Source organism: Geotrypetes seraphini, chromosome 7 (assembly GCF_902459505.1).
Source record: "Geotrypetes seraphini chromosome 7, aGeoSer1.1, whole genome shotgun sequence".
NCBI lineage: Eukaryota > Metazoa > Chordata > Amphibia > Gymnophiona > Dermophiidae > Geotrypetes > Geotrypetes seraphini.
In genome coordinates this window covers 53,301,289-53,325,700 of record NC_047090.1, presented here as the reverse complement: position 1 = coordinate 53,325,700, position 24,412 = coordinate 53,301,289, and the positions used below count along the sequence as shown (strand labels likewise).

The window sequence follows — 24,412 nt, the reverse complement described above, 5'->3', positions numbered from 1 at the left end:
AATGGTGATTTTAGGGCTTTGGAAGAGGAGGACCTGAGTGATAACCCAAGAAACCTTTAAAACTTAAAATTATAGAACCCCCCCCCAGACCCCCATAGGGAATACTGTAATGTGAGTACTTGCAGATTTCTGGTGCCTGTGTGCCTGAAGCAGCCTGCCTACAGGGAATGGATTTCCACCTCAAACTACTCAGACCTCAACCAAAGGAGATCTTCTGGCTGCTGGTCAGATCACAAATATCGTCTCCCACCCCTAAGATTCCTCATGTAGCAATAGGGGGGGGAACATAAGAATTGCCGCTGCTGAGTCAGACCAGTGGTCCATCATGCCCAGCAGTCCTCTCACGCGGCGGCCTTCTGGTCAAAGACTAGCCCCATCAGCGTATGTCCTTGTTCGGCAGGAACTTGTCTAACTTTGTCTTGAATCTCTGAAGGGTGACAGACTCCGGAAGAGCGTTCCATTCTCTGGGTGAAGAAGAACTTCCTTATGTTTGTACGGAATCTATCCCCTTTCAACTTGAGAGTGCCCTCTCATTCTCCCTACAACCTGTCCTTATCTACTAAGTCTATCCTATTCAGTACCTTGAATGCTTTGATCATGTCCCCTCTCAATCTCCTCTGTTCGAGAGAGAAGAGGGCCAGTATATCTAATCTTTCCTGTACGGCAGCTCCTCCAATCCCTTAACCATCTTAGTCGCTCTTCACTGGACCCTTTTAAGTAGTACCGTGTCCTTCTTCATTTACGGCGACCAGTGCTGGACGCAGTACTCCAAGTGAGGTTGCACCATGGCCCGGTACAGCAGCATAATAACCTTCTCCGATCTGTTCGTGATCCCCTTCTTTATCATTCCTAGCATTCTGATCGCCTTTTTCGCCGCCGCCGCACATTCCGTGGACGGCTTCATTGATTTATTGATCAGAACTCCCAAGTCCCTTTCCTGGGAGGTCTCTCCAAGTACCGCCCCGGACATCCTGTATTCGTGCATGAAATTTTGTTACTGACATGCATCACTTTACACTTGTCCACGTTGAACCTCATCTGCCATGTCGATGCCCATTCCTCGAGCCTGATGTCACGTTGGAAATCTTCGCATTCCCCTGCGTCTTCACTACTCTGAATAACTTCGTATCTTCCGCAAATTTAATCACCTCGCTCATCATACCCATGTCCAGATAGTTTATAAAGATGTTGAAGAGCACGGATCCAAGCACCGAGCCCTGCGGCACCCCACTGGTGATGCTCTTCCAGTCCAAGTATTGTCCATTTACCCCCACTCTTTGTTTCCTATACTCCAGCCAGTTTTTAATCCATGTATTTCACCCTCGATTCCATGGCTCGCAATTTTCCGAAGTAATCGTTCATGTCGAACGCCTTCTGAAAGTTCAGATATATAATGTCGACCAGTTCACCCTTGTCTATCTGCCTGTTCACTCCCTTGAAGAAGTGCAGCAAGTTTGTCAGACAAGATCTGCCTTTGCTGAAACCGTGCTGGCTGGTCCTCATCAGACCGTGCCCGTCAAGGTGATCAATGATGCGGTCCTTTATCAGCACTTCTACCATCTTTCCCGGTACCGAGGTCAGACTCACCTGTCTGTAGTTTCCCAGGTCTCCCCTCTAACCTTTTTTGAAGATCGGTGTAACATTTGCCACTTTCCAGTCCTCCAGAATATTTCCTGATTTGATCGACAGATTAGCTATTAGTTCAAGCAGTTCAGCTATGGTCCCTTTCAGTTCCTTGATAACCCTCGGATAGATGCCATCTGATCCCAGGGATTTATCGCTCTTAAGCCTATCAATCTGCCTGCATACCTCTTCTAAACTGACCGTTAACACTGTCAGTTTCCCGTTTTCACTTCCAGCATATAGCCTGATGGGTTATGGTATGCTGTGTATATCCTCTTCGGTAAATACAGACGCAAAAAAATTTGTTCAGTCTGTCTGCGACTGCTTTGTCCTCCTTTAGCGCTCCCTTTCAAAATCCTTACGCTAAATCGCCCGGGGAAAAAAGGAGGAGGATTAGCAATTATTCTTAAAGAAGGTTTTGAGTTCGAATTACTAGATTCCAAAGTGACCAACCAACTAGAAATTTTAGCCTGCAAAATTAGCAGCTGCCAGTTAGAAGAATCCCTATCCTGCATATTATTCTATGTCCCACCAAAAAGCTGGCCAAAAGCCAAAGAAGACTTCTGTGAATTTGTCCTACATAATTCAATTGGTCCTTCCTACAATATCATTGCAGGAGATATAAACATACACTTAGATGAAGAGGACAACACAAACGCGAAAGATTTTAAACACTTTCTATCCCTACTCAACTACAACCTCCCTTTACCCACACAAACACATGAAAAGGTCATCATTTAGATGTGGTAACCATGTCCATAAAGGAAATTCCAGACCCTGTCATCTCTCTACCGCAAGGCTCCTGGTGCCACGATATCTGGTCTGACCATTTTACTTATTATTTCAAGTTAATCTGGTCTTATAGTAAAACTAAAACACGTCCAATGATAAAGAGTACACCACACAAGAGGCTATATTTAATCCAGAAGAATACTGGTCGCACTACGAACTGCAAATGGAGATAGAAGGAATCAATTTCTGGGATCACTGGATGATAACAAGCACATCCATTCTAGATAAAATTGCCCCCAAACGCAATAGCAAAAGCAATGCAAACAAATATAACAAATGGTTCGACATCGAACTTCTAAAAACGAAACAACTAGCCAGACGATTGGAAAGAACCTGGAAAAAAACAACAGGAGAATCAGCAGACCGTAACAAATGGAGAGCTAATATAAAAATCTACAAACAAATGATAAGACAAACATAAAGCATTCTACTCCACTAAAATTAACTCATCTTGCAATGATTCACAAGGAATCAATACAAAAGAGCTATTCAACCTGGTCACGAATTTATTCGACACCACTTGATACACCATACCCACACACAACACTAAGTTACCCTCTGCAAATGACTTAGCGCTGCACTTCGATTCAAAAATTAAAAACCATAGAAACCACTGCTCAACAAACGACCCTAATGATCATCAAATAGCTAACACCCAAGGAAATGACATACCAGCAGACATATCTGGAACTCCTTTCAAGACTTAAAATGGAGTGATTACACCAAACTGTACAACAAATACTCTAAAACTTATTGTGTTCTGGACTCATGCCTCCCAGATATTATGAAAGCGGCACCATTACAATTCAAACTATCGCCGCTACAATACCTTGCCCACAACCTAAAAAATGGGCAGTTCCTCTCTAATAACGGTCACATAATAATCACCCCAATTCTAAAAAATCGCAAGAACCCTCAGCCCTAATAACCAACTACAGACAGGTAGCATCCATTCCGTTTATTGTAAAAATCATGGAGGGACTAGTACACACCCAACTGATGGACTATCTTAATCAGTTCTCTCTTCTACACGAAACCCAATCCAGTTTCAGACCTTTATTCAGTACGGAGACAGTAATTGCAGCTATTTTAGACAACCTGCGCCTACTGTTTAGCAGGGGCCTCAATGCATTGGTTATGCAATCCGATATGAGTTCAGCCTTTGACCTGGTAGACCACAGGAAAATGCTACAATGCCTAGACGCCATTGGTATCAAAGACGAGGTGCTGAACTGGTTTCGTGGCTTCCTTACATCCCGCACCTATCAGGTACGCTTCAATTATGAGCTTTCCAATACATGGAGCAATCCACCCGGTGTGCCACAAGGGTCACCATTGTCTCCACTGCTATTTAACGTCTACATGTCCTCACTGAGCTTGCAATTAACTCAGCTGGGGATAAAACTATTTAGTTATGCAGATGACTTAACGATTATAATCCCATTTGCTGACTATCTCGGAAACTATTCCCAAGGCTTCAGAAGCCATAAACATGATGGAGCAATGGATGACAAACTTCAAGCTCAAACTTAATTCAGAAAAAACTAAATTCTTCATTGCTTCACCACATCCGTTTGACACCAAAACACCTCTATGCATCAATGAACTTAATCACCCCATCCAGCCCACCATAAAGATACTAGGCGTAACTCTAGATCAATGCCTAACCATGAAAGACCAGGTGGACTTCTTAATCAGAAAGGGCTTCTTCATTCTCTGGAAACTCAGATCCATTAAGGCTTATTTCGATATGTCGGCATTCAGAACCCTGGTCCAATCCCTCGTACTAAGTCAACTTGACTACTGTAACATCGCCTACTTAGCCATTTCCCAAAAAAATATGCCGACATTTACAACTAATGCAAAATGCAGCAGTCAGACTAATCTTTGGACTAAAGAAATTCGATCATGTATCACCCTACTACCGGCAGTTACATTGGCTACCGATGGAAGCATGCATAAAGTTTAAATTCGCCTGCTTCTGCTTTAAAGCGCTAAACAGACTTGCCCCTAAATACATAACTGACCTTTTCTCCTTCTCTGCCAACAGACACAAGAGAAGCTCTCATTCCTACTTCATTTCCCCCCCCAGTTACAGGTTGTAAACTGAAAAAACACCATGAACACCTTCTTTCACATCAAGCAGCATTGTGGGGTAAAGACCTAGATCAACTGCTTTCACCCACTACTTATGAGGAATTCAGAAAACATCTAAAAACTCAACTGTTCCTAAAGTATCTAGACAACTGACCCACTCATCTTCTTTCTCCTCCATAGTGTTTCCTCTATCCTGTTAATCTCTTTCTCCTCAACAACGCATTGCCGGTCCTATTAACTCTCCTCTTCTCCCCTCTTAAATTCAATCAATTTGTACCTCGCTTAATCTATTGTAAACCGCATAGAACTTAACGGTATTGCGGTATATAAACTGTTATTATTATTTGTTCCTTGGTCATCCAATGGTCCCACCGCTTCCTTCATGGGTCGTTCTCCTTTAATATACAGAAAGAATGGCTTGAAGTTTTTTTGCCTCCTTGGCTATTTTTTCCTCAGTCTCTTTTGGCCCCTTTTGCGTTGATGTTGTTTGTGCTTAGTCCAGTTTTTGTCCATTTTTTATCTTTTCCATTCTTTAAACAAGGTTTTTTGTGTCTATGATCGCTTCCTTAACCTCTCCAGTGAGCCACGCTGGTTCTTTATTCTTTTTCCTCTTTGATCTCTGGTTGACACGTGGTATATATAGATTTTGTGCCCGTATCCTTAAAAAGAGACTAAGCTTGCTCTAGTGCAGGGGTGTCAGTCCCTCCTCGAGGACCGCAATCCAGTTGGGTTTTCATGATTTCCCCAATGAATATGCATGATATCTATTTGCATGCACTGCTTTCATTGTGTGCTAATAGATCTCATGCATATTCATTGAGGAAATCCTGAAAACCCGACTGGATTGCGGCCCTCGATGAGGGACTTTTGACACCTCTGCTCTAGCGACTTTACAGTGTTTATCCTCTTCTTAATCTTCTTCACCACCATGCGTCTCATCCCTTCGTAATTCCCTTTTCAAAAGTTTAGCGCTGTGGCTGTTCTGCCCCTGTTTCCAGGTTGAAGCGGATCACGTTGTTTCCCAGCGTCCCTTCTATTTCTACACCCTGTGCTGGTCCTCGCAGCCCATTTAGAATTAAGTCCAGAATTGTATTTCCTCTCGCGTTTTCCTTGACAAGTTGTTCCAGGAAGTAATCGCCTACAGTTTCCAGGAACTTGGTCTCTAGCACAGCCCGAGGTGCCGAGGTTCCATTCTATCCCCGGATAGTTGAAGTCACCCATGATAACTGGGTTGCTTCCCTTGCAGTTGCATTTAATCTCATCCGTCATTTCTCCATCAATTTCTTCGGACTGCCCTGGGGGTCGGTAGTAGATGCCTATCCTCATTTCTGGTCCATTTGTTCCTGGAATTTTGACCCATAGAGGCTTTAACTTATCAGTCTGTTGTGGCATGTTCTCTCCAGTAGATTCAATTCCCTCTGACATATATGGCAATGCATCCTCCTTTTTGTGTCACTCTGTCTCTGTGGTATAGTTTGTATCCCGGTAGCACCGTGTCCCAGACATTTTCATCAGTCTACCATGGAGAAATTACAGACTGTGCTCAAGCCTCTGATAACAGTAGGCATGTTGCTCTTAGGAAACGAACCGCAAGCTCCTTAAGGTACCCAAAGAAGGCTGGCTCCATAGGTATTCTATGAGATTGGCCTGGCCTGGGAGCAGCAGTCCTCCCCTCACAGGGCTGCTCTTTTTTTCTGGCGGCATGTCCAAAAAGGGGACCTCCAAGCACCAAAGTTATGAAGAATGTAAAACAAAAACAAAAAACGAAAGACAGAAAAATACCCCTCCCCCCCCCAAAAAAAAAAAAAAGCAGAACAGATCAGAACACACCTGAGTTTGCTTGCAGAAGGAAAAACTGAAGAGGAAGCTGTTCTCCACTGCATAAGTGGAAAAGTTTCAAGTTCTTAAAGTGATACCCTTCTGCAGTTTTGCGGAAAGTGGGAATCAACAGCTCAAATACAGACTCCTGTGTATCCGCAACAGAATCTCACATTGTTGGATCGGAAAAAATTGGTAGACTGGATGGGCTATTAAGTGCCATATAGGTTACTCTAATTTTGCGGAAGTTAACATTTACGTACAATGTGCCTAATCCTACAAAGTACCAAAAGTCATCCCAAGTTTACCTGTGCAGGCTGTGGGAGATAGTCCATTGACTTTTGCTGTGTTTGTTCTTTGGGAGAGAAAATATACCAGTAAGATCAAAAGAACACATTTACAAGTCAAGTCAATTTAAAGCTTGTTCTAAAATATTATAAAGGCTGTTCTTATGCTTCAAAAATAAGTAACTTGCATTACAAACAGGAGTAAACCTCACTGTATAATACCTAACTTCACATTGCCTAAAGTTTAATTGTTGCTCAGTTAACTAACGCCTTTCTCAAATTCCAAAGATTACTAATCATCGGAGATGTTAATCTCCACCTTGACGACACCACCAGCAAGGACACGATAGAATTCAATGACTTCCTCACCTCCTTAGGTTTCTCCCCTCCCCCACTTCCGCTCCTACCTATGAAAAGGGGCACACCCTAGACTTCATCCAGTTCCTCGACCTCACCGCTTATAAAACGTCTGCCGAAGACACCCGTTGGGAACACGTCCCATGGTCAGACCATCTCCTAGGGGCCTTCTGCCTCCCCATCTTCATGTCTCATCTTGGATCCCCTCCCCGATCCCCCAATTCTATTACCTTCCGGAAAAAAATCTTGAGCGATCTGTTCTGGACCAAATTCCTCAACCACCTCCCTTCCATTCCCAAGCTTGCAGACTCTGTAAACAATTGGCACAACTGGACCACCCTCTCCAAGTCTACCTACCACTCCCTCGCCCCCCAAACCACTAAATCCATCACCTATCCCCATAAAGCCCCTTGGTACCTTCCACTCCACAGAGACCTGAAACAAAAATGTCAAGCCTTAGAGCGAAAATGGAAAAAATCCAAATCCCCATCTGACAGACAGGCCTGGAGAGTCAATATCAAGCTCTACAACTCAATATTAAAAAAAGCAAGGAAGAACTTCTATGGAGACAAGATCTCCAAATCCAACAACCAGAATAGCACACTGTTCAATATTTGGCGCTCCCTAACCACTAAAAATGACTCCACCCTTCTCCCCTCATCTCCTTCAGCTGAGGTCTTAGCAAAATTCTTCAATGATAAGATCTCTATCTTAAGGCGCTCCTTCTCGCCCACAGTCTCCTACAACTCTCTGGTGCCCCCCGAACCCAACCCCACCCTAGCTGCTCTCAACCCCATCCCTGCCGACAGATCCTGGACTGCCTTCGAGCTCATATCTGATTCTCAGACCCTTAAACTCTGCCTCAAGTTAAAATCATGCAATTGCATCCTGGACCCATTTCCTTGCTATCTATTTGAGAAAATCCCCACACAGGCCATCACATCTCTTACCAAACTCATAAATTCTGCCCTATTATCAGGCCTATTCTCCACTGAAATGGGACACATCGCACTGACCCCTTTACTGAAAAAAGCTGACCTAGACCCCTCCATACCATCCAGCTATCGTCCAATAGCAAATATCCCTCTCCTCACCAAGCTGCTCGAGTCCATCATATCTACCCAGCTCTCTTCCTACTTAGAAAGATTCTCTATCCTCCTACCTTACCAATATGGCTTCAGATCCAACTTCTGCACCGAGTCCCTATTGGTCTCTCTAATCTCTAAGGTTCAGCAACTGCATTCTCGTAACAAGTTTGCTGTTCTCCTACAATTCGACCTCTCCGCAGCTTTTGACGTTGTCCACCACGACATTCTAATTTTCCAACTCTCCGACATAGGCATTAGCTCCATAGTTCTTGATTGGTTCTCCAAATTCTTACGCTCCCGCTCTTACATGGTTAACATGAGCGGCACCTCATCCTCCCCCTGGACCCCGACTTGTGGTGTCCCACAAGGTTCACCCCTCTCCCCAATCCTCTTTAACATTTACATGTCCTCCCTGAAACTACTCCAACTATCCCCCCTTGAAACTCTTTACACTTATGCTGATGACATCCTCGTCCTCCTTGAGACCGACTCGAACCTCACTAACCTCTCTACGAACATATCCTCATGCATAACGAACCTCCAATCCTGGGCATTCACAATGCAAATGAAACTGAACGAGTCCAAAACAAAACTCCTTTGGCTCGGCCCAAAATTAGTCCATTTACCCTCCTCCATCCCATTGTCCTCCGGCTCCTCATTACAGCTCGAGTTCTCAAGCAAAGTCCTGGGTGTCACCTTAGACTCTTCTCTATCCTTCAACGACCATCTCCAATCCTTGGTAAAAAAATGCTTCTTTAGCCTTCACATGCTAAGGAAAGTCAGACCCTATTTTCACCAAAAACACTTCGCAGTCCTAGTACAATCCATCATCCTCTCTAGATTGGACTATTGCAATTCTATCTACCTCAGCCTAACCAAGAAAAGCCTCCACAGACTTCAGCGGATTCAGAAAGGCAAATTCAATCACGTCTCGCCACTCCTGTCTAAGCTCCATTGGCTCCCAGTAATCCCCAGGATTCACTTCAAATGTGCGTGCCTAGCCTACAAGATCCTACATGGCATCCTTCCTGCCGTAATCCCTCTATCCTGGAACTCCCCAACCCCTACCTCCTCCAGATCGTCCCAAATTTTTAAACTATCCTTCCCTTCCACAAAAGGCATCTCCCATGCAGGCAAACTTGGTTCATCCCTCCCCTTTAGAATCACTGAGATCTGGAATAACCTCACCTCCCTGCTCCGAACCTCAAGCTCCCTCCAACTTTTCCGTAAACACCTAAAAACCTGGCTATTCTCAAAACTGTAACACTTCCCCCCTCTTAGGCCTCTCCCCCTTCCCCCACCCTTTTACACCTAACTCTTAATCTCTCCACTGTATTTCATCTCTCATCCTACTTCCTGTAAACCGTGCCGAGCTCTGCATCCGTGGAGATGGTGCGGTATATAAACCCAAGGTTTAGTTTAGTTTAGTTTAAATCCTTGCAACTTAAGCTCATGAAGTGAAAACTTTGGTCTTATCTGCTAATTTTCTTGAGTACAACCAATCCAGGTATATTGAAAGATTAGGTTCTTACCTTTGCTAATCTTATCTCTTGTAAATCCTCACTTTATTCTGGGACCAGTGGGTTTTTTACCTCCTCCCGCCAAGGATCTGTAGGAAGCCTCAAATATTTGAAGCTTTTACCCCCTCCCTCTCATACCTTACCAATGAGCATGCTCCTCTGGACTCCAGTCAGTCTTTAAGTAGCCAGGAGCATCTGTAGAGGGTAACAGAGAGGAACAGGGAACTCCCCCAACGAGCAAATTAATTCTGCTCATATAAACAAATGCAACAATGCAAAACAAAAAAACAGGTTATGAAACATTGAAAACCTGAATGACAAAACAGTGCTAAGAGGGGAGACAAACTGCACTGTCAGAAGGGGCACTTGAACTAAGGAATACCCCCTCCCTCCAATTAAAGTGCTAAATGCAGTCAGATGGCACTCTTATAAAGGCTGGTCAGAAACAGAAATCCAGCAACAATCAGTGAATCAGAAGACACAGGGCAGGATCCTGGAATAAAGTGAGGATTTATAAGAAAGAAGATCAGCAAAGGTAAGAACCTAATCTTTCATTGTTGTGCAATCCCACTTTATTCTGGGACCAGTGGGACTTAACAGAGCAGTCCCGAAAAATCAGGGTGGGACTGATGAGCCTGCTACCAACACAGAGGAACCAAAAGAGACAACCTGCTTGGCTGCCACACTGATCCTGTAAAACTTGGTGGTGTGCAAGGACCACGTAGCAGCCCTACAAATCTCATCCAGAGACAAAGAAGACACTGCCCAAGAGGACACTCCTCTGTTCAAATGAGCCAGCATCCCTCCCCCCCAGAGCTTCTTCCCAGCTGCCACATAAGTCACTGAAATGGCCAAGTGAATCTACCTGGCAATGATAGCCTTAGAGGCTGGCCTACATTTGTGGGCAGGACCTGACAGAATAAACAGGTTATCAGAGAGATGAAACTTGTTGGTAACTTCCAAATACCACAACAAAAGCTTGCACACTTCTTAGGGACTGCAGCATCCGGTCCTGGTTCTTCGAACCAGAGGATGCAAATGCAGGAAGCTGGACTTCCTGATTTCACATGGAAAGCGGAAACCAGCTTTGGAAGAAAGGAATAGTATGCAGCATCACCATGGAATCCGTAATACATAGGAAGGGATCCCCGCAGGAAAGAACCTGAAGCTCCGAAACTCTGAGCTGAAGTGATAGCCACAAGAAAGACCGTCTTGACTGTGAGATCCATCAACGACACCAGGTCCAAAGGCTCATACGGCGAACGAGCCAGAGAGTGCAGAACCAGATTTAGATTCCACATCAGACAGGGAAGGTGCATAGGAGGCCGCAGCCAAACCGCACCCCACAGAAAAGTACATCTGGATGTACAGTCAGTCATTGAGCAACCGCAAGGCCCTTCTTCAGGCCATCCAGCAGAAAACTCCAAGACCCGAGGAATCTAAGGAAGTTAAGGGTCCTCCTGTCGGAGTGCACACCACATTTGGAAGCACCACCAAGCCATTGGTGAAATGCAAGTGTGGATCCAGAAAAAACTTCACAAGTCTTCCAAGCATTCAAAATCTGAGATGCTGCCTTAAGTCTGCTCCCACCATGGGACTTTTTTCCCTCAGAGTTTTTGAATTTTATTAGGCCGCTACTGTGGACTTACATTTACTGTAAAGTAATGTGACAATCACTGCAGACGAATAGCCCCAGCCCGTCAAGGACACGTACTCAAGAGCAATCCTGTAAGACCAAAGTGGTCTTGATCCTGCAGTGCGATTGGCCATTGCATAAGGAGGCGAGAGTGACAAAGCAACCGGAGCCCCCGATCCTACTAGAGCCAAACAAGGTTGACATACCACAGCCACCTTGGCCAATCAGGAGCCACTAGGATCACCAGCCCATTGTGATCTGCTATCTGTCTCAACAGATGCCCTATCATGGGCCAAGGAGGGAATACATAAACCACCACCTCCTGGGGCCAGGGCTGAACCAGAGCATCCAGGCCTTTGCTGCTGGCCTCTCAATAACTGTAGAATCGATTGGTGGTCTTGTTCACCACAATCGCCATGAGATCAAACAAGGAGTACCCCCACCGGTGTGCTATGTAATCGAACGCTCTTAAGAGACCACTCTCCGGGGTCCAGCTGAGAAAGTCTGCTTGAACATTGTCCACACTTGCCATGTGTGCCGCGGACAGCGCCACAAGGTACCTCTCTGCCCACCAAAAGAGCAGCCGAGCCTCCATGCTCTGAGAGGGACTTGATGAATGACATAAGCCACCACTGTGGCATTTTCCGAGAACACCCATACAGCTCAATGAAGGAGACGATCCTGGAAATGGAGAATGACCAGCCAAATCGCCTGCAGTTCCAGGCAATTGATAACCACTTGTTCTCCAAGGGTGCCCACTGGCCCTGCACAGGAACAGACATGCACACTGCTCCCCAGTCCTTGAGACTCGCATCCATCGACAGGATCACCCAATCTGAGATCTAGAGCGAGAGGGGACGCAACCACCACTCCCGACTGTTGTGCACCACTGCCAACCAAGGCAGGCGTATAAGTAACGGGTCCCGCTGCAGATTCCAACGCGACAGCATAGCCTCCTGCAGCAGACACAGCCTGGCTTTTGCCCACAGGACCACATCGATGTTACCATCATAGTTCCCAGACCTGGAGATACTACCACGCCGTCATGGTTGTCGTGGCCAGGAAGGTTCTGATGACCTGGCAAAGCTTCTCCTGATGGGACATGGATAGAAAAACTTTGTTCTGCCACGTGTGAAATTGAACTCAGGTACTCCAAATCCTGGGTGGGCTAGATGTGACTCTTCCGGAAGTTGATCACCCAGCCCAGACATTGCAATTGTACCACCTACCCAGCCCAGACATTGCAGCAACTGTACCTCCTGCCGGACTGCCTGATGCCCCTCAGAGAGGGAGCTCTGATCAACTAGTTGTCCAAACATGGGTCAACCAGTGAGCGAAAATGGACCACCACCACCATCAATTTGGTGCCGTCGCCAATCCAAAGGGGAGAGCTGCAAACTGAAATGCTTTCCCAAGACATGGAACTGCAGAAACTTCCGGTAGTCCAGGAAAATGGCAATGCCTCTATCAGATGTAGAGAAGCCAGAAACTCCCCCGGTGCCACTGATGCTATCACTGAGCGCACCGTCTCCATGCGGAAACAGGGCATAAAAACACAAGAATTGCCGCTGCTGGGTCAGACCAGTGGTCCATCATGCCCAGCAGTCCGCTCAAATGGTGGCCCTCTGGTCAAAGCCCAGCGCCCTAACTGAGACTAGCCCTACCTGCGCACATTCCTGTTCAGCAGGAACTTGTCTAACTTTGTTTTGAATCCCTGGAGGATGTTTTCTCCTATGACAGGGTGTTTTCCACCACACTCTGGGTGAAGAAGAACTTCCTTACATTCGTACAGAATCTATCCCCTTTCAACTTTAGAGTACGCCCTCTCGTTCTCCCTACCTCAGAGAGGGTGAACAACCTGTCCTTATCTACTAAGTCTATCCTATTCATTATCTTGAATGCTTCGACCATGTCCCCTCTCAATCTCCTCTATTCGAGGGAGAAGAGGCCCAGATGTCTCTAATCTTTCGCTGTACGGCAGCTCCTCCAGCCCTTTAACCATCTTAGTGGCTCTTCTCTGGACCCTTTCGAGTAGTACTGTGTCCTTCTTCATGTACGGTGACCAGTGTTAGACGCAGTACTCCAGGTGAGAGCGCACCATGGCCCGATACAGCAGCATGATAACCTTCTCCGATCTGTTAGCGATACCCTTCTTTATCATTCCTAGCATTCTGTTTGCCCTTTTCGCCGCTGCCGCACATTGCACGGAAGGCTTCATCGACTTGTTAATCAGAACTCCCAAGTCCCTTTCCTGAGAGGTCTCTCCAAGTACCGCCCCGGACATCCTGTACTCGTGCATGAGATTTTTGTTACAGACATGCATCACTTTACACTTATCCACATTAAACCTCATTTGCCATGTCGATGCCCATTCCTCGAGCCTGACTATGTCACGTTGCAGATCTTCGCAATCCCCCTGTTTCTTCACTACTCTGAATAACTTCGTATCGTCCGCAAATTTAATCACCTCACTCGTCGTACCTATGTCCATATCATTTATAAAGATGTTGAATAGCATGGGTCCAAGCACCGAGCCCTTCAGCACCCCACTGGTGACGCTTTTCCAGTACGAGTATTGACCATTTACCCCCACTCTGTTTCCTATGCTCCAGCCAGTTTTTAATCCATGTGAGTATTTCACCCTTGATTCCATGGCTCGCAATTTTGTGAAGTAATTGTTCATGCAGAACCTTGTCAAATGCTTTCTGAAAATCCAGATATACAATGTTGACCGGGTCACCCTTGTCTATTTGCCTGTTTACTCACTCGAAGAAGTGCAGCAAGTTCGTCAATCAAGATCTGCCTTTGCTGAAATTGTGCTGGCTGGTCCTCAGACCATGTCCGTCAAGATGATCAATGATGCGGTCCTTTATCAGCGCATCTAACATCTTTCCCGGTACTGAGGTCAGACTCACTGGTCTGTAGTTTCTCGGGTCTCCCCTCTAACCTTTTTTGAAGATCGGTGTAACATTTGCCACTTTCCAGTCCTCCAGAATATTTCCTGATTTGATCGACAGATTAGCTATTAGTTCAAGCAGTTCAGCTATGGTCCCTTTCAGTTCCTTGATAACCCTCAGATAGATGCCATCTGATCCCAGGGATTTATCGCTCTTAAGCCCATTAATCTGCCTGCATACCTCTTCTAGACTGACCCTTAACCCTGTCAATTTCCTATTTTCAATTCCAGCATATAGCCTGATGAGTTCCGGTATACTGTGTATATCCTCTTCGGTAAATACAGATGCAAAAAACGTGTTCAGTTTGTCGGCAATTGCTTTGTCCTCCTTTAGTGCTCCCTTTATTCCTTGGTCATACAATGGTTCCACCGCATCCTTCATGGGTCGTTTCCCTTTAATATATCGAAAGAACAGCTTAAAGATTTTTGCCTCCTTGGCTATTTTTTCCTCATAGTCTCTTTTGACCCCTTTTACTGCCTTATGGCACCTGCATTGATGATGTTTGTGCTTATTCCAGTTTTCGTCCATTTTTTATCTTTTCCATTTTTTAAACGAGGTTTTATTGTCTGATAGCTTCCTTTACCTCTACAGTGAGCCACGCCAGTTCTTTTCCCTCTTTGATCCCTTGTTGATACATGGTATATATAGTTTTTGCGCCTCAGTGACCATATCCTTAAAAAGAGACCAAGCTTGCCCTAGCGTCTTTACAGTGTTTATCCTCTTTTTAATCTTCTTCCCCACCATGCGTCTCATCCCTTCATTATTCACTTTTCGGAAGTTTAGCACCGTGGCCATCGTTCTGGACCGATGTTTCGCCCCTATGTCCAGGTTGAAGCGGATCATATTGTGATCACCGTTTCCCAGTGTCCCTTCTACTTCTTGTGCGGTCCTCGCAATCCATTTAGAATTAGGTCCAGAATTGCGTTTTCTCTTTTATTTTCCTTGACAAGTTTTTCCAGGAAGCAATCACCTACAGTTTCCAGGAACTTTGTCTCTCTAGCACAGCTGGAGGTGCCTAGGTTCCATTTTATCCCCACATGAACTGCCTTGAGGTCCAGATCAATCTCCAGTCGGATCCTTTCTTTGGAACAATGAAAGTATGTTGAGTATCTCCCAGAGCCCAAGTCTCACTCTGGCACGGGTTCGATTGCCACAAGATCCAAAGATATGCAGACTGTGGCCTGCACCCGAATTACCCTCTTGGGACGGTCCACAGGGTAATCCAGAAAATGTTCTGTCAGAGCTCAGAGAAACTCCTATTTGTGGCCATAGCAAGGACCTCCAGAGCCCAGTGGTTGGAGGTGAAGGACTCCTCTTCCTTGCATCGGGGGAGATTGTTTGCCTTTCTAGCGGAATGGGAGACGGTGGCCTGGCATCAGAACTTTCTTAGCGGAAGCCACCGGCCATCTTGTCACTGACTGCTGACTGTTAGTCCCACTGAAGCATGGTCTGGCAGAAGAAGAGGACCGCTGTCCTGAGGAAGAACCTGAGTAAGGACTGGAACACCAAAAGGGATAAAAATTAGAATGCCCTGAACTCCTGGAAGAGTGGGACCTGCTCTCAGGCAATGCCTTGGGTTTGCGATCCTGAACACAGACCATAAGGTCATCCAGACCAAGGCTGAACTGGAGTAGACCCTTGAAGGGCAACCAGCTCAATGTAGCTTTAGAAGATGAATCACCAGACCATTGCCTGATCCAGAGCATTCTGGAATCCGAAGCAGAAAAGATGTCAAGCTAAGCAAAAACTTTCAAGATGTGGTACAAAGCATCAGCCACTCCAGACATGAGAAAATCTAAATCATGCAGCACCACACAGTGTCAGGATCTAGGTGCAGCTTGGAATGACACGCCCAAGCAATGAAAGACGAGGCCATCGCCACTTTGACACCTGCTGTGGCAGAGTCAAACAGATGCTTAAGGATGAAATGCATGTGTCAGTCCTGAAAATCCTTCAGGACTACCCCTCCATCTGTGGGAAGAGATGTGTACTTGGTGACCTGCGCCACCAAGTAATCCACCTTCAGAGAAACAAAGCGCTTGTTAAAACCATCCGCCATGGGATAAAACCTTGCCATGGTTCGAGCGCATTTCAATGGACCATCCAAATTGTCCCAGATATCTGAAAAGATAAGAACCACATCAGGAAAAGAGGTATATTGTGGCCTCTGGTCATTCATGAGAACATTCATGAGTGACTGGCTAATCTGACTACAGCTTCAATTCCTGCAGAGATTCAGAAATTAAATCCATAAGGTGTGCGAGCTTGAAAAATCTGCATACTGTGGGTTCCCCCCAAATCACAGGTCCCACGCAGTACCACCCAGCAAAATTAGAGGAATTGAAAGAATGCGCACTGCAACTGCGGGCACCACCATCTTAACACACTGGAGCCCCCGCAGGAAGACAAGGGGAAAGACCCTGGTCCAGCAGAGCAGGAGTCTCTGTGATTGGCCCAGAAGCCGGAGGAAGGAAAACAGGCAAATATTTTTAAGTATGCCTGATAAAGCACGTTCACAAAATCTGAGGGAAAAAGTTTCCCCGCAGCAGGAGCTGACATTAGTGTCTCAGATTTGGATTGCTTGGAAGACTTGCAGTTTTTCACCAGATCCGTGGTGTATTTAGATTTTAAACTAAACTAAAACTTAGGCTTATATACTGCATCTTCTCTATAACAGTAGAGCTCGGCACGGTTTTCAAGAAATTAGAAAGGAAAATAGATACAATATGGATTTGGAATAGTATGGAGAGGAGCAGAATTTACAACTTTGAAAATAACCAAGTTTTTCACCGGATCCATGGTTTCACCGAAATGCTGCCATCGCACTCCCCAGGATCCCAGGCACCAATTTCAGGGAAGTAGGGGCAGAAGGCGCTTGAAGGTCCTCCCTGGAGGTAGAAGGCACCGCATCTGTGCAAGCCTCACCCCATTCATGGGCCACAGCACACATGGAGCATGGCTGTGCATCCGACAGCCATCTACCACAAATGAGGCATGAATCCATCCCATCCTGTCCTGGGGAGGCCATCTATTAAGTTTCATGTAAAATCGAAGCTTGGAAGTATGAAAAATATGTGTAAATTAAAACTGGGAAAAAATCCAAGATGGCCACCATGGGTGCCGATTTTGAAGAAAAATAGCCTGGGAAAAGTACAGGAAGCCTCTGAAAACAGATCTGAGGGATAGGTGAGGAGATAACCACCTGGGGAGGGAAGGAAAGATGGAAGGGAAGAAAAGAGATGTCAGACTATGGGGAAGTGAAGAAAATGGGTCTGGGTGCCAGACCAATGGGGGTGGGGGCAGGGGGGGTGGAAGAAGAGATGAAAGGGAGAGGCACAGTAACAGAGCAGATGCCATATAGAAGAGGCAGAGAGAAGGCAGACAGTGGATGGAAGGAAGAGAATGACGAGAAGATGAGGAACGCAGAAACCAGACAAAGGTTTCTTTTCTTTAGGATAAAGTAGTATATTAGTTGTGTTGATAACATTTATAAAAAAAGCCCTGACAGCTGAAGATTTCTTCCTCTAGTTCGGCAGCCAGAACTTTGATTTATAAAATGATAATTGTACAGTATATTGTTTCTTTTTATACCTTAATAAGTTCAGTATAAAACTATTCGAGGCTTCTGCAGATGGGATCAGATTGTTTGCGGTGACAGGGCAGAGATGAGGACTGAGCTCGCGGGGACAGAGCGGAGACAAATTTTTCCCCTATGTCATTCTCTAGAGTTGAATTTGGTTTCCAAGTTTCAGTCTGTGTGCCTCTGCAACAAACACCTGACCTTTCTCCTTGTCGAATCCCAGATACTCCAGGTACTGAACGGGCTGCAACTGGCTCTTCTTCAGGTTGATCATCCATCCCAGACCTTGAAGGGTTGTCAAGACTGACTGAACAGCACCCTCTGCTTCATCCCACAAGAATGGCCTGATAAGTCAGTCGTCTAAGGTAAGAGTGGACCAGTAAACCCAGTTTGAGAAGGCAAGTTGCCACTAAAACCACTTTGGTAAAAGTCAGGGGAGCTTTAGCAAGACCGAACAGGAGAGCCTTGAATTGAAAATGCTGTTCAGGACATGAAACCGAAAGAAGTGCCTGTGATCCGGAAATATCAGGATGTGGAGATACACTTCCGTCAAGTCCAACACCGCCAGGAACTCCCCCAGCTACACTGAAGCAATGACTAACCAGAGTCTTCATATGAAAATGAGGGACTTTGCGAGCCACATTGACATACTTGAGGTCCAGGAACCATTGAGGTCCTCTGAACCATTCTTGGGTATTACGAAATCTGCCAGAGCCCGGAGCTGCAGCTGGAATCCGCTTGATCACCTGAATGTCTAGTAATCTTGAGGATTGCCTGGACCTGGGCTACTTTCTCCTGTCTGCCTGCAAGCAAGTCCAGAAACCAGGCAGAGGAAACGGGCAAACTCCAACTTGTAGCCATCCCTGATGATTTCCAGAACCCATTGGTCGGTTACGATAGCTTCCCATGCTCTGAGAAGTCCTGAAGCCTGCCTCTAGATCTTGTACGGGGATTCTGGTGGGCCTGACATTATTGCAACTTTTTGGGCTGATCACCTGGGTGGGAGGTGGAGCCCTGGGATTTTCTATTCCAGGAAACTCTCTAGGATGAGGACCCAAAGGAAAATAGGTGTGAATGGTGGGAGTGGCGACAGGATCCCTGGGTTTTCCCTTTAGAGATCCTAGGGCTTGCTATCCAAGAGTGACTTCAGGCAGCGATATGGGACACTAGCCATGAGATCGTCCAACCCCTGGCCAAACAGCATATTGTCCCTGAAAGGAAGCCTACTGTGCTTTTGGGAGGTAGAATCCCCAGCCCAATGGATTCTGTGAGCAGACACAAAATAAGCTGAGACTTTCCCACTACCCATAGCAGAGCATACAAAGTATCAGCCACTTAGTCTACTCCCAGCAGCAGCAGCTAGGAAGGGGGATCCGATTGCATACTACTTGGGTCACACAATTTAGAATGGCACTTTCAAGCCACAAAAGGAGGCTGTTGCTGCAGCCTGCATCAGAGACAAGACCTCAAACTGCAATCCTGTTGATCTTTAAGCACTATTTCCCCTTCATTGCAAAGGGATGTGTGCTTGGTCACCTGAGCCACCAGAGAGTCCACTTTAGGCATAGCAAACATCTGCTTGAACTTCTGGTCCATAGGATAATAACTTGGGACATTGCTTTTCCCAGTGCTCAGAAATCAGGACTTTCATATCCGGATGCCACAGAAAGGCAATAGGCTGAGAGTGGACCCTGCTCATCAAGAACAGTGGGAAGCAGACTGAGAAGAATCAATTTTGAGTTCCTTAATAGGCTCAATGAGAAGCTTCATCAATGTAGCAGATTTGAACAGCCTGTGAACACAGGGGGGTCCTCACCCTGATCTGCAGCAGCACTCAGGGCCTGTTCCACTTTGCCCAGTGTTACATCATCTCTGACCAAGGTTTCACCCTAGGACAAAGAATAAGCATCCAGATCATCTTCATTGACCACATCTAACCAGCTCTCAGTGTCCAGGAGAGACATGGGCCTACGTGGATAAGCAGATGCTAAAACACGGGGAGGCTGCACAGATGGTTGCTCTCTAGCTGACCCAGAAGGCACCAGCACCACCGACATGCTTGCCAGAGTAAGTTCACAAAGTCAGGCATAAAGGACAGAGGACCGAGAACTCCTTTCAAGAGGAGCACTTTTTTGCTTTGGGGGCCATCAGAACCTTTATTAGGTATTGGCACCGTTGTGATGCCCAAGAGGCAAAAACTGTCCCCTAACCATCCTAACAGTCATTTGGCAGTTAGGTGGACAGAAACTGAACCTGAGGTCCCCACCTCCCCAACTTATGCAGAACACAAGTACAAGGGCGCTCTTCAGGTGCCCAACCAGCACAAATTTCCCATGAATTAATGTCATTGGAGCATGAAGACTCCATCCCTGGTAGTTAAAATTAAAAATAAGGCTTTTTGAAGTTTGAAAACATAGAATTCTAATCAGGAAAAATCCAAGATGGCTGCTGCTGCCAGAATTTCCGGCTGAAGGACCACAAAATCCAATGATTTTAGGATTCTATGGTGGAGGAAAAAGGCTACAACAAAATATAACCTTAAAAACCACAATTTCAAAACTCCTCCCAAACTGCCCTGTGGACTGCGATAGCTCTACTCATACCAGATGCTGGGAAGATATGTTGCCACAGCTCCTCTCAGGATAGCTGGAAATAGGAGAGGACCTCTACCACCAGAAAAGCTGCCTCTTCTGTCTCATCAGCTGCCAGTTGGGCCAAGCCAGACTAAGCCTCAACCCATGGGACCTCCCAATACCGCTAAGAGGGAGGGAGGAAAGTACAGCCAACACTATGTGCACTCCAAAGAATCAAAATTGGTACTTGTACAGCCTGCGCTAGCACTCCTGATAAAGTTAAGGAGTAAGCAAATAGCAGGGGAAACTCCTGAGCTTCACAGTTCAAGCAGGCTGGTTAAGCAAGACCCTGTAGGATTCCGTCAGCTGCTGACCAAAGTCTGCTCCTCTCACGCAGGCTAGGCAGTTACTGGAGCTGCGAAAATCATGCAAAAAAACTACAAAAATACTTGGGGGGAAAAAAAAAAAAAGACTGAGAAGATCAAAGTTGCTCATGCAGGCTTGTTTGCAGAAGAAATAACTGACTGGGGGGCAGCAGAGAGAAGGGAGGAAATGGTGGTACCGGAAACAGTAATCGGTATCTCCTACAAGTCTGTTGCAGGAGCAGATGCAAGACCCTTGGCTTGGCATCCCATCCCTATTGCACTGGAAATAAATTTAATTAATTGTGAAGATTTTTTTAAAAACCCCAACTTAGCTAAATTCCTGGAAAGTAATTAAGTTTCAAGTTTATTGATTTTTAATATACTGACCATCAACAGGTATTTAGCCGGTTTACAATAATATGATAAAATAAGAAGAGTAATACTTATAAAAAGGAGGGGAAGTGAACATTGAAGACATTATACAATAAACAAACATGAAAGTGGGGTTAGAGAAGAGGGGAGGGGGTAAAGTTACATTGTTAGTGGTGAAAAGAAGAAAAAAAAATTTTTGTGTTGGAGAGGAGGGAAAGAGATAAAACATTAGAGTTTCTAACCACATATGCTGCTCCCAAATGCAAGAGTTAATTGTGTTGGGTCCACTGGGAAACAATGATCATAAAATGATCAAATTTGAGCTGAGACCGAGAGTGACATTGCAAAAGAAATCTGTTGTAGAGGCATTTAATTTTTGAAAGGGAGACTATGATAAAATGAGGAAAACGGTTTAAAAGAAGCTTAAAGGATCAGTTGCAAAGGTTAGGACTATAAACCAGGCGTAGATATTATTTAAAAACACCATTGTGGAAGCCCAGACCAGATGTATTCTAGGTATCAGCAAAGGTGGAAAGAAGAAGAAACGAGAGCCAGAATGGTTAAAAGGTGAAGTGAAAAAGCACAGTTACTTACCGTAACAGGTGTTATCCAGGGACAGCAGGCATATATTCTCACATGTGGGTGACGTCATCTACGGAGCCCCAGCGCGGACAGCTTTTCAAGCAAACTTGCTAGAAGTTTCAAGTTTGCACACTGCACCACGCATGTGTCTGCTTCCTCGCCCACTAGAGGGCGCGTTCCACCTCGTGGTCCTCAGTTCCATCACTAGCAAAGAAGCCATCCCCGGGGAGGCGGGTGGGTTGTGAGAATATATGCCTGCTGTCCCTGGATAACACCTGTTACGGTAAGTAACTGTGCTTTATCCCAGGACAAGCAGGCATGATATTCTCACATGTGGGTGACCTCCAAGCCAACCAAAAAAGGGTAGGTGGGAGGATGGCAATTTATGAAAACAGATTACGTAACACCGACTGGCCAAACCGGCCATCGCTTCTGGATAAAGTGTCCAGGCAATAGTGGGAGGTGAACGTATGAACCGAAGACCAAGTGGCAGCTTTACAAATGTCCTCCATGGGAGTAGATCGGAGGAAAGCAACCGAAGCTGCCATCGCTCGGACCTTATGCCCCGTGACACGCCCCGAGAGCGGGAGACCAGCCTGAGCGTAGCAAAAAGAAATGCAAGCAGCCAACCAGTTGGACAAGGTGCGCTTGGAAACCGGATGTCCTAGACGATTAGGATCAAAGGACAAAAACAATTGAGGAACCTTCCGATGAGACTTGGTACGTTGGAGATAAAATGCCAACGCCCTCTTACAGTCAAGAGAATGGAGCGCCGTCTCGCCAGGATGGGAGTGGGGCTTAGGAAAAAACACAGGAAGGACAACGGACTGATTCAAGTGGAAATCCGATACAATCTTTGGCAAAAATTTCGGATGTGTGCGCAAAACCACCTTGTCATGATGGAACACCGTGAAAGGTGGATCCGCAACCAAAGCTTGCAACTCACTAACTCTTCGAGCCGATGTGAGAGCAATCAGAAAAACCACCTTCCAAGTAAGGAATTTGAGAAGGGATACGTCCATAGGCTCAAAAGGAGGTTTCATCAGTTGAGCCAGGACAACATTCAAATCCCAAACAACAGGAGGAGGCTTCAGAGGGGGACAAACATTGATTAGCCCCTTCATGAACCGTTGCACCATAGGGTGAAGCGAAAGAGCACGACCATCTAAGTGCCGGTGAAAAGCTGAAATGGCACTGAGATGTACCCGGACAGATGTCGTCTTCAGGCCTGATTTAGACAAATGTAACAAGTAGTCTAAAACCGAAGCCACCGGGACAGAATCAGGATTCAGATGACGCGAGGAACACCAAGATGAAAATCTGGTCCACTTCTGTGAATAACAAAGCCTGGTCGAGACCTTGCGTGAGGCTTCCAAAACCTCCCTCACTGACTGGGAAACCTGGATGGAAGTGAAGGGGAAAGGAACCAAGCAGTCAGGTGCAAAGACTGAAGATTGGGATGCAACAGCGAACCCCGACTCTGAGATAGCAGAGAGGGAAACACAGGCAGAAGCAGAGGTTCCCTGACACTTAGTTGAAGAAGCAGGGAGAACCAATGCTGACGAGGCCACCGAGGCGCAATGAGAATCATCGTGGCCGTGGATGACTTGAGACGTACCAACGTTCTCATGATCAAGGGAAAAGGAGGAAACGCATACAGGAACCTCCCCTCCCAGTCCAGAAGGAAGGCATCCGCCTCCAGACGGTCCGGGGAGTACATCCTCGAACAATATAGGGGCAGTTTGCGAGTCTCCGAGGAGGCAAACAGGTCCACTTGCGGAGTCCCCCAGCGGTCGAAGACCTCGCGCAGGACTCTGGAGTGGAGAGACCACTCGTGCGGCTGAAGAAGCCGACTGAGCTTGTCTGCCAAGCAGTTTTGGTCTCCCTGAATATAGACCGCCTGTAGGAAGATGTTTCGGGAGATTGCCCACTCCCAAAGGCGAAGCGCCTCCCTGCAGAGGGGCCAAGAGCCCGTCCCACCTTGCTTGTTGACATAGTACATCGCTACCTGGTTGTCCGTGCGAACTAGGACTACCTGATCGCGAAGAAGGTGGTCGAACGCACGAACCGCCATGTAAATGGCTCGAAGTTCCAGCACATTGATGTGACATCGACGGTCCTCCGACGACCACAGACCCTGGGTCCGCAGCCCGTCTAGATGGGCCCCCCACGCATACTCCGAAGAGTCCGTGGTCAGGACCCTGCGAAAGGGAGGGGCCAGGAACAGCAACCCCCCGGAAAAATTGGAACAGTCGGTCCACCAACGGAGCGACCGTTTCAAAGAAGGAGTGACCGTAATGAGACGGGACACCGGATCGCAATCCTGACGCCACTGGGAGGCCAGGGTCCACTGAGAGATTCTCAGGTGCAGTCTGGCAAATGGGGTGACGTGGACCGTCGATGCCATGTGGCCCAGAAGCATCATCATGCGCTGGGCCGATACCACCTGCAGCTGCGAGACCCACCGCCCCAGCCGAACCAAGGCCGCCAAGCGAGGCTGCGGGAGGTAGGCACGTCGGCGCACAGTGTCCAGCACTGCGCCTATAAATTGAAGGGACTGGGCCGGCTGCAACTGCGACTTGGGGAAATTCACCTCGAACCCCAGTCGTTGAAGGAAGGCGATAGACTGTCGGGTCGCTGAGATAACCCCCTCCCTGGTCGTGCTTTTGATCAGCCAATCGTCCAGGTAGGGGAAAACCTGAAGGCCCCGATTTCTCAGGGCCGCCGCGACCACGACCATGCACTTCGTGAAGACTCGAGGGGAC

The 24,412-nt window shown here is 46.6% G+C and overlaps 1 protein-coding gene across 11 annotated transcripts in view; it reads right to left on the bottom strand.

Annotated features, from left to right (window-relative positions):
• CAPRIN2 (caprin family member 2) overlaps positions 1–24,412 on the bottom strand; it is a 331,530-nt gene that overhangs the window by 95,027 nt on the left and 212,091 nt on the right. For all 11 annotated transcript variants that reach the window (XM_033952547.1, XM_033952545.1, XM_033952548.1 and 8 more), the window contains one exon: positions 6,639–6,685. In XM_033952547.1, the coding sequence (XP_033808438.1) occupies positions 6,639–6,685 (47 nt within the window). The remainder of the gene's footprint in view (positions 1–6,638; positions 6,686–24,412) is intronic.